This window comes from Arachis stenosperma, chromosome 2 (genome assembly GCF_014773155.1).
Source record: "Arachis stenosperma cultivar V10309 chromosome 2, arast.V10309.gnm1.PFL2, whole genome shotgun sequence".
In the NCBI taxonomy this organism is placed as follows: Eukaryota; Viridiplantae; Streptophyta; class Magnoliopsida; order Fabales; family Fabaceae; genus Arachis; species Arachis stenosperma.
This window is the reverse complement of record NC_080378.1, coordinates 103,373,264-103,386,845: the sequence shown is the minus strand read 5'-3', so window position 1 is coordinate 103,386,845 and position 13,582 is coordinate 103,373,264. Positions and strand designations below refer to the sequence as shown.

Below are 13,582 nucleotides of genomic sequence, written 5' to 3'. Positions count from 1 at the left end.
ACTCTTTTGTTGTAATTTCCTTTATATTGTTCTCATACTTTGTTGTAGATCTACTTTTGTTCCTTTCTTTCTCTTTCAATTCAATTCAAGGTAAATCATAATAATTGTGTTCCTTTTGATTTGTTGTTGTTAATTCTTTACAATAATTGTTGTTAGATTTTGTTCTTATTGTTGATTTACTATGCTTTCCTTTTATGCCTTCCAAGTGATTTATATGTCAAGGTATTTCCATGTAAAGATTTTGTTCTTAAAAATGTCAGAGATAATTTTGATTTTAACCCAATATCATAGGAACCAAATCAATATTAATCCCATTTAAATATTTGTAATTGAATTTTTATATTAATGAAATAATTTTTAGGTTCCACCAAACATCATCATTAAATAAAAACAGAAAAAATTAATATTTATTTGTGCGTAGGTTTCAGATGGAATATTCTAAGAATATTGTGAATTTTAAATGGTAAGAAATCAATGAGAAAGTTAGTAAAATCATAAACACAAACAATACTGTAAAACTGGACGCTTTTAAATAACAATACCCTAGGCCTGGGTTATAGTAATTTGCACCAATGAGACTAGAGAAGCAAAGGCAAACATGGTTGATAACCAAGAGACCTTTTGTACAACTATTGGTGTAAAACTAGTTCTAAATCAAAAGTCATTAATTTGCTAAAGAAAAATTAAAAGACTAGTGTATTAACCAAAGTAACAAATAGGAATAGAAGGTCCCTTGTCTTGTCTCCAACACATCATCATTGAAAGCAAAACCGGCTTTTATATTAATGAACTTTTGATACCAACCATACACAGTGGGGAATCAACAAACCACAGAATAACAACCAAGTATATAACTAGAAAATACTACTATTCAGAATCATCAATCTCTACAGTCTCGCTCTTTTTGAAATCACTGATAGCCTTATCAAAAGTGCTCCTTACATGTTGGCAGATAAGCATCAGATCTTGACATGCATCCTTTAAAACTTCTCGTGCCGGATCCCCTACAGTTGCATAATGATAAAGCAATGAACACAATAAGACCAAATGAATGATAATTGGATTAAATCAATAAATTTTATGGGAATGCCTGCGGGTATTAACATGTCCTCAATCTATCTCCCAGTCAATGCTATATATATGACTTTTGAGCATTGAATAGGACTTGATTCACCACACTTTTCTCAAACACTCATTTCAGCCTCAAGTTCAATCATGCATAAGACAACAAATTAGACTTTACTCATATTTTCCTGAAATGGCCAGAAACCACCTTAAGAGGAGCAGCTAAAAAAAGATAAGAGGATCAGATTAAGACCACTTGAATGATAACAAGATGAAATTTGAAATGCCAAGAAAACGATAGGATCAGGCTAGGAAAATTGCCTTAGATATGAGATGATGAATAAAAAGGTGCTGTGAAAAACTTTGCAGAAAAGCAATCATGATTAATCATTGTCCTCTCATCTTTATTAGGTGAAGAGATCTAGTTCACAAGTTTTTACAGTTGAACAAATGATAGATGAATAATGAAGTTAAAGAAAATCCATGATGATACCTACTATAGTTGAAAGGCATGCCATATGTTACCTGTTGTCTGGACTCTGATGTTAACGCGGTTATCTGACGGATGAGGAATGCTGTACCCACAAAATGTAACTCTTGGACTGCAAGAAACATTAATGATATCATCTCATTAGGATATATAGTACTAAAAATAAAAGCTATAAGTGAAGGAGAGAGAAAGAGAGATGCAAAACCTAAACTAATGGATAATTAATTATGTGCCACAAAAAATACAGAGAGAAATCTATAGCAATAGAGATATTATGGCTCAATCCCCTGTCCTCTCCAGTCTCCTCACAGATATGTGGGAGAAATTCATGCTTCCCAATAAGGATTCAGTTCAGTTCATATTTATTTCAAGAATTCATTAATTCTTTTGGGTGAAGTTTGACAAAGTCTTACACTTGCTACCATTGGTCTAATGCAACCCTCCTCTTTATCATGGATAAGGACCAAGCATGTAAAGATTTATAGTAAAGCAGAATCTAGACAAAGTTTGATTGGTCATTATAAGGAAGACATGAATTCAGAGCAGCATGCTGCTTACTTCTTTATTTTGGTGGTTGGAAAGAAATGCCTCAAATTCAAAGGTATTTCCTGGCACTAAATTAATTGTTGGATATAGATCTTTTGCATTGCTAATGGATTTTTCTGACATAGTTGCTATAAGGCAACCTTGTATGATATTGCTTACAAGGACATATATCGAATTCCACTGACTGATTTTGAATATATTTCTAATATAAAATCAAGGGATAACAGGAACCAATTGAAATTGGGACAGGCATAGTGTAATGGTCCCTGAGTGATGACATCTGCAGGGAAATGTGAAACAGAAGGGATGTGCGACGTATATGTCAAGTTTGTTGTAACTAGTAAGAAGGGAGAATATGGAGAGCAGTCAGTTAGGCGTCTAAATTGGGAGATTCTTGGGGTGTGTAACTGCTTAATGCTCCAATAAGATTTCTTTCATTTTCAGCTATATAGCTATAGCTATATACTGTTTCTTTCATTTCTGTGTCATTTTATGTAGTTCCCTCTCAAAATGGAAGAATAAATTCCTAAGATTAAAAACACATGGTTTTCACACTACTTACTCTTGATTTAATGTGAATCTCATAGAATTTGCAAATGTATGATCCTCATCTGCCAGAGAAAAAGTTGATTTACTCTGATCAGAGTGTGACCCATGCTCCATCACTGACAACTAATCTGAAACATGACAAAAACAAAAAAAATAAATAATAAGTGAGCTTCAAAAATAATAATTCTGAGTAACCGTCATGAAATAGGGCAGCAGCTACTCTGGCTAGGGGTGTGTGGTTTGCAGTTTGGTTTGGATTTTAGAAGAAAAAAAAACATCCGCACAAATTATACATAAAATATTCAATTTGGTTTGGTTCGGCTTTTTTTGTGAGGCCAATTAAACCAACTAGAAATAGATTGGTTTGGTTCGGTTTTTCAACTTTTACGCTAATTAAAAAAATATGTTCTAAAGGAAATTTATCTTCATGCTTAATGCCATCTTTACCACTCTTTTCAGAACAACACAACAAAGAATCATAACAAAAAAATTTAAATAAAAAAACAGTAGAGAACCAATATTCATATTTGCTATGACTGATTTATGATTTACGACCAGAGATTCCACTTTTCTTTTAAAGCACAAGTTATAACAACATGCAATATCTTGAAACCGGGATCACTCAATGGGTTGAGCTTCTTTTATCAAAGCAAATCTTCTAAAAGTACTAGCCTCTAATTTCTTTTGGCAATGGGTTTAAGTGGCAAAGTTCGTTCTATAAAGAGTAGAACCTGTGGCTAGTGTTTAGTGGTTACTTAAGGCAAAGGTTACCAAAATAAAAAAGAATAAAAACAGTGAAGTGAGTCAGCAAACAGAAACAAAAAAATTACACAAGCTCGCAAAAGAGAAAAGATAAACAAAAGTAAAGAAGAACCAAAACACCACTCAACTTGATTCACACAAAGAAAAATAAAGTGAAGTTCTTTGATCTAATCAAATCTTTGGTGTTAACCCAATCTTCTTTCCATCCCTCCCAATGATAATTATTGTTCTTGTTCACATTGGCTCTGAGAGATCAAGCTTGCTATGCATTGAATTGACATTGATACACGCATAGATACATACCCAATAAACCCAGAAGATGCCCATGGCCTCATTAACAAAACATGAAATAAGTTCCAAAACTTTTTAACAAACAATTGAGGCCCATGAGTATCATCAGGAATTCCTCACTTAATTAGTAAGGAAGGTGATAGATCTGCATATTCAAACTTGCCTTTGTGGAATTTATCTTCATGCTCAATGCCATCTTTACCACTCTTTTCAGAACAAAACAGCAAAGAATCATAAAAAAGAAAATCAGAATAAAAAAAGTAGAGAACAAATAATCAGAATAAAAATTGAAAATCAGAACCAATAATCACAACAAATTGAAAATCATCATAAGCAATCAGTAAATCAGTACCAAGAACCAATCATCATAACGAACAGAAAAATCATCAAGTCACAACCTAAAAACAATTAGAAGTCAGAAAAGAAAAAAAGTTCAGAAAAATTAGAAAAAAAATCCCAACACCTAGGGCTCCGTTCTAGAAAAACAGACAGTGCAGGGAGGACGACACGGCGGGGCTGGACTGCGAAAACAGGGACTGCGCGGATGGAAGGGGCTGCGAGACCTTGAAGCTTGAGCGACGGTGGAGTGGAGGGCGATACGCGGGGGTACTGGTGCGTGCTGCTCTGGCCTGCTGCTGCGTGGAGCCGTGGAGGACGACGGAGAGAGAGAGAGAGGTGCTACGAGGAAAGGAGAGGGAGAGAAAAAGGCCGCTGGTATGAGTTACTGTTGTCCGGCGGTAGACGGAGGAGAGGGAGGACGACGGGGCTGTGAGGAGGTCTGGATTGGAGGGAGAGTTTGTGGCGCTGGGTGAGGGGTGAATGAACGTGAGTGTTCTGTGTAATGGAGTATGGGGAGTACATTAGGGTTTGGGTAATTTCGGGGTAGTTTAGGGATTTCATGGTTAGATTAAGTCATTAAGACAACATATATGTAAAATATATAAGTATTTTTAAATAAATTATAATAATTTTGATATTTTATTAATAAAATATAAATTAATTTTTTAATCATTTTTAATATTTTTTAAATATAATAATTAATAATATATTATTTTTAATTTATTTTAAAAATATATATTAAAAACAAGATTAAATAATAAACACGTCATCTTATTTAGATGTGTTTAAATATATTCTAAAAAATTATTTATTAGAACACAGTACATAGACATGATAAATCAGATTAGTGTTCATAGTAAAATCTAATACAGCCCCAACCCCAAACCCCTCCTCTCTGAAACTGAAAGGGAAATTTGGGAATTGAAAGAAAAAAGAACCCTAGCTCCCCAGTCCCGCAGCCACCGCAGCCCTGATCGTTGTCATCGCCACTCTTCTTCGCTGGGTACAGGCGTCTCCTCTGTTCGAGCTCTCTCCCTCTGTGTTCGCCGGTGTTGCCGTCTCCTCTGTCGTCGCCGTCACTCCCCTTCCTCTTTCCGAGCTCACTCTGTCACCCCCGTTCCTCCCTCGGCGTCTCACCGGTAGGTAACGTCTTCTTCAGTTTCATCTTTATTTTCTAGTTAATTTTTAAGATTCTGAGTTGAGTTTGTGTTCCGAAATTGAATTCTGAAGTTATTGTTGGCATGAAGTTTTTTAGTTGTTGCAGTTGGTTCTGTTGTTGCTGAATGCTACTTCACTGTTATTACTACTTTGCAATCATATAATTTCTGTTGTTACTGATTTTAAATATAAAATTGTGGTTGATGATCGCTGAATTGTTGCTGAATTGTCACTGTATTCTTGGTGTTGATTGAATCATTGAATGATTAGTTCACTGCTGGTTTTGATAATAAGCACCATTATTACACCTTTGCTTTTTGCATACAAGGTTCTACTACAGTCAACTTAAAGATATGGTTTCTGTTGCATTTTACAATGATTTATTTTTGACACTGAAAGTTTAGTCCTTATATTTTGTTTAAATATGTGTTTTCTGCTAGAAGTTGTAAGATATCATTCTCCAGAGCTATTTGTACCTGCTTTAAGGAAATTTTCCTATAATTCTTAAAGGTTTATATGGGATATCTTTGTGGCATCAATGCATTTCCTTGCATCTGATATAAATTATTGTGTTTTGTTTAGAACAGGTATTGGGGTATCTTCATTTATTGTGTCTTAATTAAACCGGTTGAACCAGTGAACAGTTACCTTACCTGTTCATTGACTGGTTCAGTTCTCACAACCTTGCTCATCTCCCTGCTCAGTGCTCACCCACGCAAACGAAACAACTTAAAGCCTATCCATTGTGACTATTATATTATTAGTTATTTAATATTTAATATTCCCCGGCAACCACAACCACCACCACCATCGCCGCCACTGCCATGGACTTCACTCCGCCGCCGATTGAAGACGGTTTCACGGCGGAGAAGCTATTCAACCAGGGCTTCTCCTACACCTATGATGACGTCATCTTCCTCCCTCACTACATCGACTTTCCGGCGGAGGCTGTCGATATCTCCTCCCGCATCTCCCACAACGTCCCTCTCTCTGTCCCATTCGTTGCTTCTCCGATGGACACCGTTTCCGAGTCCGCCATGGCTGCTGCCATGGCCTCTCTCGGCGCCATCGCTATTATCCACTCCAACATCTCCCCCGCCACCCAGGCCGCCGTCATCCGCTCCGCCAAGTCCCGCCGCGTTCCCATCCTCTCCCACCCGGTCTTCCTCCCTCCCTCAGCTTACATTGACTCCCCGGACGACTTTGCCGATTCTCCCTTCATCCTCGTCACAGAGTCTGGCAACTCTAAGTCCAAGCTACTCGGCTACGTGTCAAAAGAAGACTACATGAATCAAAGCGACAAGAGCTTGAAAGTCCGCGATTACATGGCTCCCTCGACACCTATTACGGTGCCTTGGAGCCATGACTTGAAGGCAAGGACGAATACTTTGCTCTCATTAAATAAAATCTTTTGGTGTTGTCTTTCTTTACATTATCTAAGTTTTTCTGCCTCCCATACTTTTTGAAGGAAATTGACAAAGTCTTGGAGGAGAAGAAGGCGAATTTCGTTGGGCTGGTGAAGGACAACGAGGTGGTTGATGTGGTTACCAAGGATGATGTTGAGAAGGTTAAAGGGTACCCAAAGCTGGCAGGGCCAGGGTCGTTGGGTGCCGACGGGGAATGGATGGTTGGGGCAGCGATAGGGACAAGGGAGCAAGACAAGGAGAGGTTGGAGCACTTGGTGAAGGCTGGGGTTAATGTGGTGATTCTTGACAGCTCACAGGGTAATTCTAGTTACCAATTGGAGATGATCAAGTATGTGAAGAAGGTGTACCCGGAACTGGATGTGGTTGGTGGGAACGTGGTCACTATGTACCAGGCTGAGAATCTGATCCAAGCTGGTGTTGATGGATTGAGGGTTGGTATGGGGTCTGGTTCAATTTGCACCACACAGGAGGTTTGTGCAGTTGGGCGTGGTCAGGTATGAACGTTATTTTGTTTTATTTTATTTTTCAATTTGGTGTTATCTTTGATCTTTGCTGCTTGTGTTAGTGTTTGTTGATGGCCTGGAGTTTTGAGCTGTTTGTTAGATATGAGTTTAGATTGTGATAAATTTGGATAGTTCTTATGTTTTGAGAAGGTTTGGTTCAGTGATTAGGTTGAGCTTAATTGCAGAAGAGGTCTTGCTACTCAGTTGTAATGATTGTACAGTATTAACTTATTAAATGATTAGAATTGCATTTGTTTGAACAGTGTTGACTTATTGAATAGTATTCAGTGATTGGGTTTGCATGTTGCTTTAGATGGTGATGTTTTTCTTATGGAATGACGAAGTTTAAGTAGTTTTGACTTTGTATAGATTGTTAATGTTGCATTTACGTGTTTGGGAATTTTCAGTCCTGCTTTCTACCCTGTTCTCAATTATATGTTCTGGCTTGCGGGTGCTAAGTTATCAATATTGACTTCATGCTTTTCAGGCAACTGCAGTTTACAAGGTTGCATCTATTGCGTATAAAAGCGGTGTTCCTGTGATTGCCGATGGTGGCATCTCAAACTCTGGGCATATTGTCAAGGCTTTGTCATTGGGAGCATCTACAGTTATGATGGGAAGCTTCTTGGCTGGTAGCAATGAGGCTCCCGGAGCTTATGAATATCAGGTATGAATAAAAAACTGGGTCAGGCTCTGCAACAATAGCTGTGATATAATGTGGATCAGTGTGATGATAAAAAAAATTTACTGCTTAGAAAAAAAGATGAAATTGTTAAGAGCATCAAAACTCTATGCTCAGAGGAAAAATATTTTTATATATTTAATCGTTTTTGTATTTAGTGTTGACACTGAAATGGTAGATGAATAATTGGGAAGAAACTTTGGGGGTAATTCATGATTAATATTTGTTTCAAGTCCTTGGTGTACTTGAAGGGAAAAGATTGCAATGTTTTCGATATTTGACTTGGCCATTCTAGTTCTAACAAATAAACTCTTGAGCTATTCTTCTTCCTTGCCTTTGGTTAATATGCATAATTGATTTTTACTTCACCAGAATGGTCAACGAGTCAAGAAGTATAGAGGAATGGGTTCACTAGAAGCTATGACTAAAGGAAGTGATCAAAGATATTTGGGTGACACTGCAAAACTAAAAATTGCTCAGGGTGTTGTTGGAGCTGTTAAAGATAAGGGTTCTGTTTTGAAGTTCCTACCATACACCATGCAAGCTGTCAAGCAAGGGTTTCAAGATATCGGTGCCAACTCTCTGCAGTCTGCTCATGACCTCCTCAGATCCAAGGTGTTAAGGCTAGAGGTACGGTTATCGTTTCCTGTTATCTTCATCATTTCTACACTAAATACACTAGTTCCTATTTTCTCAACCATTTACACCCTTGAACTGTAGTTCTCTACAGGGGTTTTTTATTTTTAATTATTTTATTGTTTTCAAACCAAACAAAGGGAAAAGGAGTAAAAAACATTTGTGTTAAACTTTTGCATTTTCCTAGAACACGTTTAATGCATGTTTTGAGATTATTCCCTACGGCATTTTTAGATTTCTACAACTTCCTAACATTATAGATTGAAATGAGTGGTTTGTAAATGTGTTCCAGAAGCAGGCAATTATTTTACCTCATATTTTAGGTTTTGTTCTCTTTCTGTTCGGAAGAGTTGTTCCCATACAAGTTAGATTCAAAAAATACCAGTGTTCTATACGAACATGCATCTTGAATTGAAAATCACAAGAGGAGAAAAGCACTATCTGAAAACACACTTTACTCTAAATTGTGTAAGGGGAATCAGATGTGTTTTCCTGCAATTGCAACCTCGTCGTCATGGAATTAACTCGGGAAACAATAAAATATGGTTTATGTTAATATTGTCGTTCAGATTGGTATTATAAATTTTATAAGCTTTTCTGAACTAATGTTTTTCTGAAATACTTCCTAAGACCGAAGGGGGAATTTACTCAAATTTGTTTCTTAATACTTGGTATGCTCTGTTCAGGTTCGGACTGGAGCAGCGCAGGTTGAAGGTGGAATCCATGGTCTGGTTTCTTATGAAAAGAAATACTTTTGAAGTATGAAACCATCCAAAATGGTTGTAAGCCATGGTAGAAATTATTGTTGTAAGTTTAAAAAAGGGCATAAAATGTTACTCGGGCAGTCACAAGTTGCTGCCAATGATGTTATTAGAAATCGAAACATTGTGGATGATGGTGGCCACACCATGATTTTATGGGATTAATCCGAGTTATTTTTAAATTTTTCTTCAGGTTTTGATTCCGTCATAGTTGTCTTCAAGGTTCTGAAAACCGGTTCAAACCGGCCGGTTGAATTGTGAACCGTTGACCAATACGGTTCGAACAAATCCTATAACCGGAAGATTGGAAAACCGGAGTTGGACTGTTGAACCGGCCGAGAATCGATCGGTCGAACCGAACCGTGACCCGGCCAGTTTTTGAATTTTTCCAAAAAACGGCAGCGTTTCTTTCGTGCAACCCTAACACCCTAAGTTCCCTAACCATTACCCCTCCAGAGTCTTCCCTATACTCTCAACGCGAAGCAGAACTCCCTCGAGCTTCTCCAGTCCTTCGTCGTCTCACCGTCATCGAAGCCACCGGTGCAACTTCCGTCCAGCCACCGTCGCCGCCGTGCCTCCATCGCTGCCAATCCATCACCGCTGCTGCTAGGGTTTGTTGGAGCTGCACAAAGCCATCGTCGTCGCTGTCACGTGAGGAAGGAAGCGAGAGAGACCGAAGCTGTGAGAGAGGAGAAGTCACCCCGCCGAAAGCCGCTGTTGAAGACCCCATGATAAAAGCGGTTCCGCTTAAATCTTTGAAAGTTGTTCTGATTTTCCTACTATTGTTGCGATCTGCTACTTTCTTTGCAATTGTCTCTAAGCGTACCTGATTTTTTGGATTTAGAGTTATTTTTATTTTTTATTGAATTTTTGGATTTGAATTTTGAATTCCTGCTTGATCTTCAATTTCTGTTGATTCTTCTGGTTGTTGTTATGGTTGAAATTCAAAATTAAAATCTGATTCTTCTTCTTCATCAATTTCATATTCTGGACTTGTTGATTTATGAGCTGATCTTGTGAAATTGAATTTGTGATCTGTTGTTGGATTTGTTGCTAAATTGCTTGTTGAATCTAGCTAAATTGCTTGTTGAATATGAATTTGCATTGATTTCGGCCTCTCTTTTTTTCTTGAATTTCTCTTGATGCTGCTGCAATTTCTTGTTCTGTTGATAGCTGAGATTTGGTTGCTTCTTGATCGATTTGTGGTGGTTGTGGTGGTTGCTATTGTTGTCTTAGTCTAGCTTTAATCTCTTCCCACTCAATATTCCATTCTGCAATAGAACACAATTTCGAATGTTTTCAAATTGGCAAATGGATTGGGCGCCTTCTATAACTGAAACCATCTCTTGAATGTCTCTTATTTATACTCTTAAAAGACTAAGAAATTCTGCTAGGCATAACTAGTATCCTTCCTAATATTAAATTGTAACATGTAGTGGCTATTGTTTATGAATAAAGAAGTATGCAAAATCAGCCTGTTGCTGATGTTCTCAGAGCAAGTGTTTTATTTGCCATTTTCATTTCAAGTGGATGAATGATTTCACTTAATTTAATAAACAATTTTTGTTATTGGTTTATTTTTAGGTGTGGACATTAATTGTGGAACATACATGCTTAATAAGGCAAGGGATTGTGAATATGAATGAATATGATAAAATTGTGAATATGAATAAATATGATTGATGATAAACTTGGATGTTGACATTTTATGTTTGGTTGGATGTTTTTGTTATTTGACTTGAATTTGTATTTGAATGAAATCATAACATTTTGGTATATCTAGTACTTTTAATTTGGATGATATTTTAAAGTTTATATTAAACTATAATTATATTTTAATGTGTCTATTTATATTTTATTTATTATTTTATTATAAAACGATTTTTTCGGTTCAACCACAGTCAAATCGGTTGAACCTATAAATCAATAAATCAGTAACTAAAACGGTTCGATGACCAATTCGGTTTTCAAAACCTTGGTTGTCTTGTATTTTAAATAGATGTTTTAGTTGGTTATCCTTTTTGTGCCAATCAATACTTCTGGAGTACTATTTGAGGTTTCATGGTAAATTTTCTCGTTATCTTCAATTCTTTAGATTTACATATTTTTATTTTTAAATAAAACTTCTCATAATTGAATTTTATCAGTGACCAAACAAGAGTCATTTTAATAAGCTAAGTAAAATAGAATGGTATGTTTCAGACTCTTAAGTTGTCTAGCCAAACGGGTCGAAAGTTAACGAAATTGATATCTTTATTTGTGATCTTTTGTATTTTTTTAAATTTTTTTTAAGTTAGAAAGACGGAAAATTTTTTAATCAATTTGGTATATACCTTGCTATCTTGGAAAGTCAATTTTATGTTAAAATATGAATATATGTTATGATTATTGAACTTTATGGGGTGCGTTTCTTATACTTGCATGTTATTATAGTAGATAAAAATATGAAAACAAAACAAAAGCAATAAACAATCGTGAATTTATGATGAAATATGCAGAACTTTTTTAAGAAAACTATTCATGAAAAATGTTGCAAAACAATACAAACAATCTTGTCTAATACACAGACCGATATCACTGATCCATTAGAAAATAAGGGTAAAATGAGAAATGACCATGGTACAACTATTGTCTATTGAGATTGTTTACTTTATTGAGTAGCAGAGACATTTAAAGTTTATGCATTATTAGTGATGTTGAGTGATGAGTTCAAGTGAGTATGTAGAGAAAATCTAAAGGAAAAAATGAGTTAGAGTACTCTTGAGTCCTGAAATTAAGCATTTCTAATTTTTTTTCTCGTTGAAATACCAATAGAGAATAGTTAAAATGTATTTTAGGAACATTAACTTAGTGTTTCTTTTTATTTCAAAAACAAGAAACTGTTTTAAAACCGATCAACCGAAATGGCTAAAATAGGAGAAAGGTTCCAAGGTAATCGAAATGGCTAAAATAGGAGAGATATTAGAATTAACTAATTGATTTTGTATGATGACATAGGTTAGATTTGAGAAGCTAAGAAAATACTTATTTGTAGCTCTATCTAAAGATAATGGTACTCCTAACCTTTATTTCTAATGTAAATATTTTCTCGTATTTGTCTGAAATTTTAATTTAATTTCAAACGGTATATTTGTTTGTTTTGCAGATCGCAATTAACTTAAAACAATTTGATTGTTTGCCTCTTTCACCTGTGCTTAGTGGTTCCACCCTGAGTTTAAAAAATTTGACACCAATTATATTATTTTAATTTTAATGTTATTTTTTGGGTAATTGAAATTCTGAAGCAGCTAAGTATTGCTCGATGTCCAAGGGTATGTGTTCTATTTCTTTGATCAGCTAGACATACTTGTTCAATGATACAGTTAGCTTTGGATCTCCTAATTGCTTGAAATGTTTGGATCTTTGTTTGCAGATTTATGCATTTTGTTGAAAAGAGTTCATATGAATAACTTTGGAGAACCTATCAAATTGCAAGTATTTTTAATGTTCAGTGAATCGTGATGTTTATGGGCTAGAAATATCCTTTCCTATTGTTTCAATATGCATAAATATACAGGATACAAAAAAAAGCATATAAATGGTCATGAAAGAGCTTGTGTTATGATGATGGATTGATGCTGCACTAGTTTCTCTTCCAAATGAATTTACAAGCACCAGATCTCCGACTACATTGCCTGCTGTGCCACTCCTCGTAGCTCCTCGTAGAAACACTGAAAATTTATATTTATTTTTTGTTGTGTGGACTATTGAATTTTTAAACTTCTTTAATTGTCGTATGTTAATTTCTTTTGTCGTTGAACTGAACCAAACCGAACCGTATGTTAATTTAACGATTGGATCGGATGACTTTTCTCTAAAAAATCAAACCAAACTGCACCGCGAACACCCCTAGTTCGAACCTTTCCAGTGGAGTTTTATGAATTCCACTAGAAAGGACTTCCGCGGTTCACATGAACCTGCACGGTTCGTTTCTCTGACCTGTGTTTGGGTTGCATTGAACCACCCGATTTTCAACATATTTGGTCGTTGTTGACCGGATTATTTGCAAGAACAGTCCGTGAGGTAAACTAAACCGGCTAGACTACCGGTTTATTAGTTTTTGATTGAACTGATCGGTCTGATAACTATGGTTTTAGTACCTAAGGTTTGGGGTCAAAATCGAAATTGTTCCAAACATTTTTTTTGGGTCCGAAATGGTACTTAACGTTCCATTTAATATTAAAATCACCCTTTTGACAAATTTACCCTTGGTGAGTCTCATTCTCTTCATTTATACCTCTCTCTCTCTCTCTCTCTCTCTCTCTCTCTCTCTCTCTCTCTCTCTCTCTCTCTCTCTAGCATCCAAAGTTAAATTATTTTGTCCCAATTACGAG

General features: G+C 36.0%; 2 protein-coding genes across 7 annotated transcripts; one reads left to right on the top strand and one right to left on the bottom strand.

Moving 5' to 3' along the window:
* Positions 1–581: 581 nt before the first annotated feature.
* LOC130960218 (uncharacterized) lies at positions 582–4,547 on the bottom strand. 3 transcript variants are annotated; one of them, XM_057885551.1, is made up of 5 exons: positions 4,167–4,547; positions 3,867–3,909; positions 2,664–2,778; positions 1,591–1,667; positions 582–1,004 (listed from the first exon to the last, which is right to left on the bottom strand). In XM_057885551.1, exons 3-5 carry the CDS (start codon positions 2,762–2,764, stop codon positions 868–870), a joined length of 315 nt encoding a protein of 104 aa, XP_057741534.1. In that variant the 5' UTR covers positions 2,765–2,778; positions 3,867–3,909; positions 4,167–4,547; the 3' UTR covers positions 582–867. The 3 variants fall into 3 exon arrangements, with proteins under 3 accessions (XP_057741534.1, XP_057741531.1, XP_057741532.1); XM_057885548.1 differs by lacking the exon at positions 3,867–3,909 and having other exon boundaries at positions 4,167–4,546; XM_057885549.1 differs by lacking the exons at positions 3,867–3,909; positions 4,167–4,547 and adding an exon at positions 3,541–3,835.
* A 337-nt stretch (positions 4,548–4,884) lies between these two features.
* Positions 4,885–9,391, top strand: LOC130961390 (inosine-5'-monophosphate dehydrogenase-like). Of its 4 annotated transcripts, none has more exons than XM_057887250.1 (6): positions 4,885–5,181; positions 5,788–6,573; positions 6,669–7,121; positions 7,618–7,797; positions 8,185–8,442; positions 9,135–9,391. In XM_057887250.1, the coding sequence occupies exons 2-6, from the start codon at positions 6,025–6,027 to the stop codon at positions 9,204–9,206; spliced, it is 1,512 nt and encodes a 503-aa protein (XP_057743233.1). In that variant the 5' UTR covers positions 4,885–5,181; positions 5,788–6,024; the 3' UTR covers positions 9,207–9,391. The 4 variants fall into 4 exon arrangements, with proteins under 4 accessions (XP_057743233.1, XP_057743231.1, XP_057743232.1 ...); XM_057887248.1 differs by having other exon boundaries at positions 5,783–6,573; XM_057887249.1 differs by having other exon boundaries at positions 4,885–5,185.
* The last annotated feature ends 4,191 nt before the right edge of the window (positions 9,392–13,582 follow it).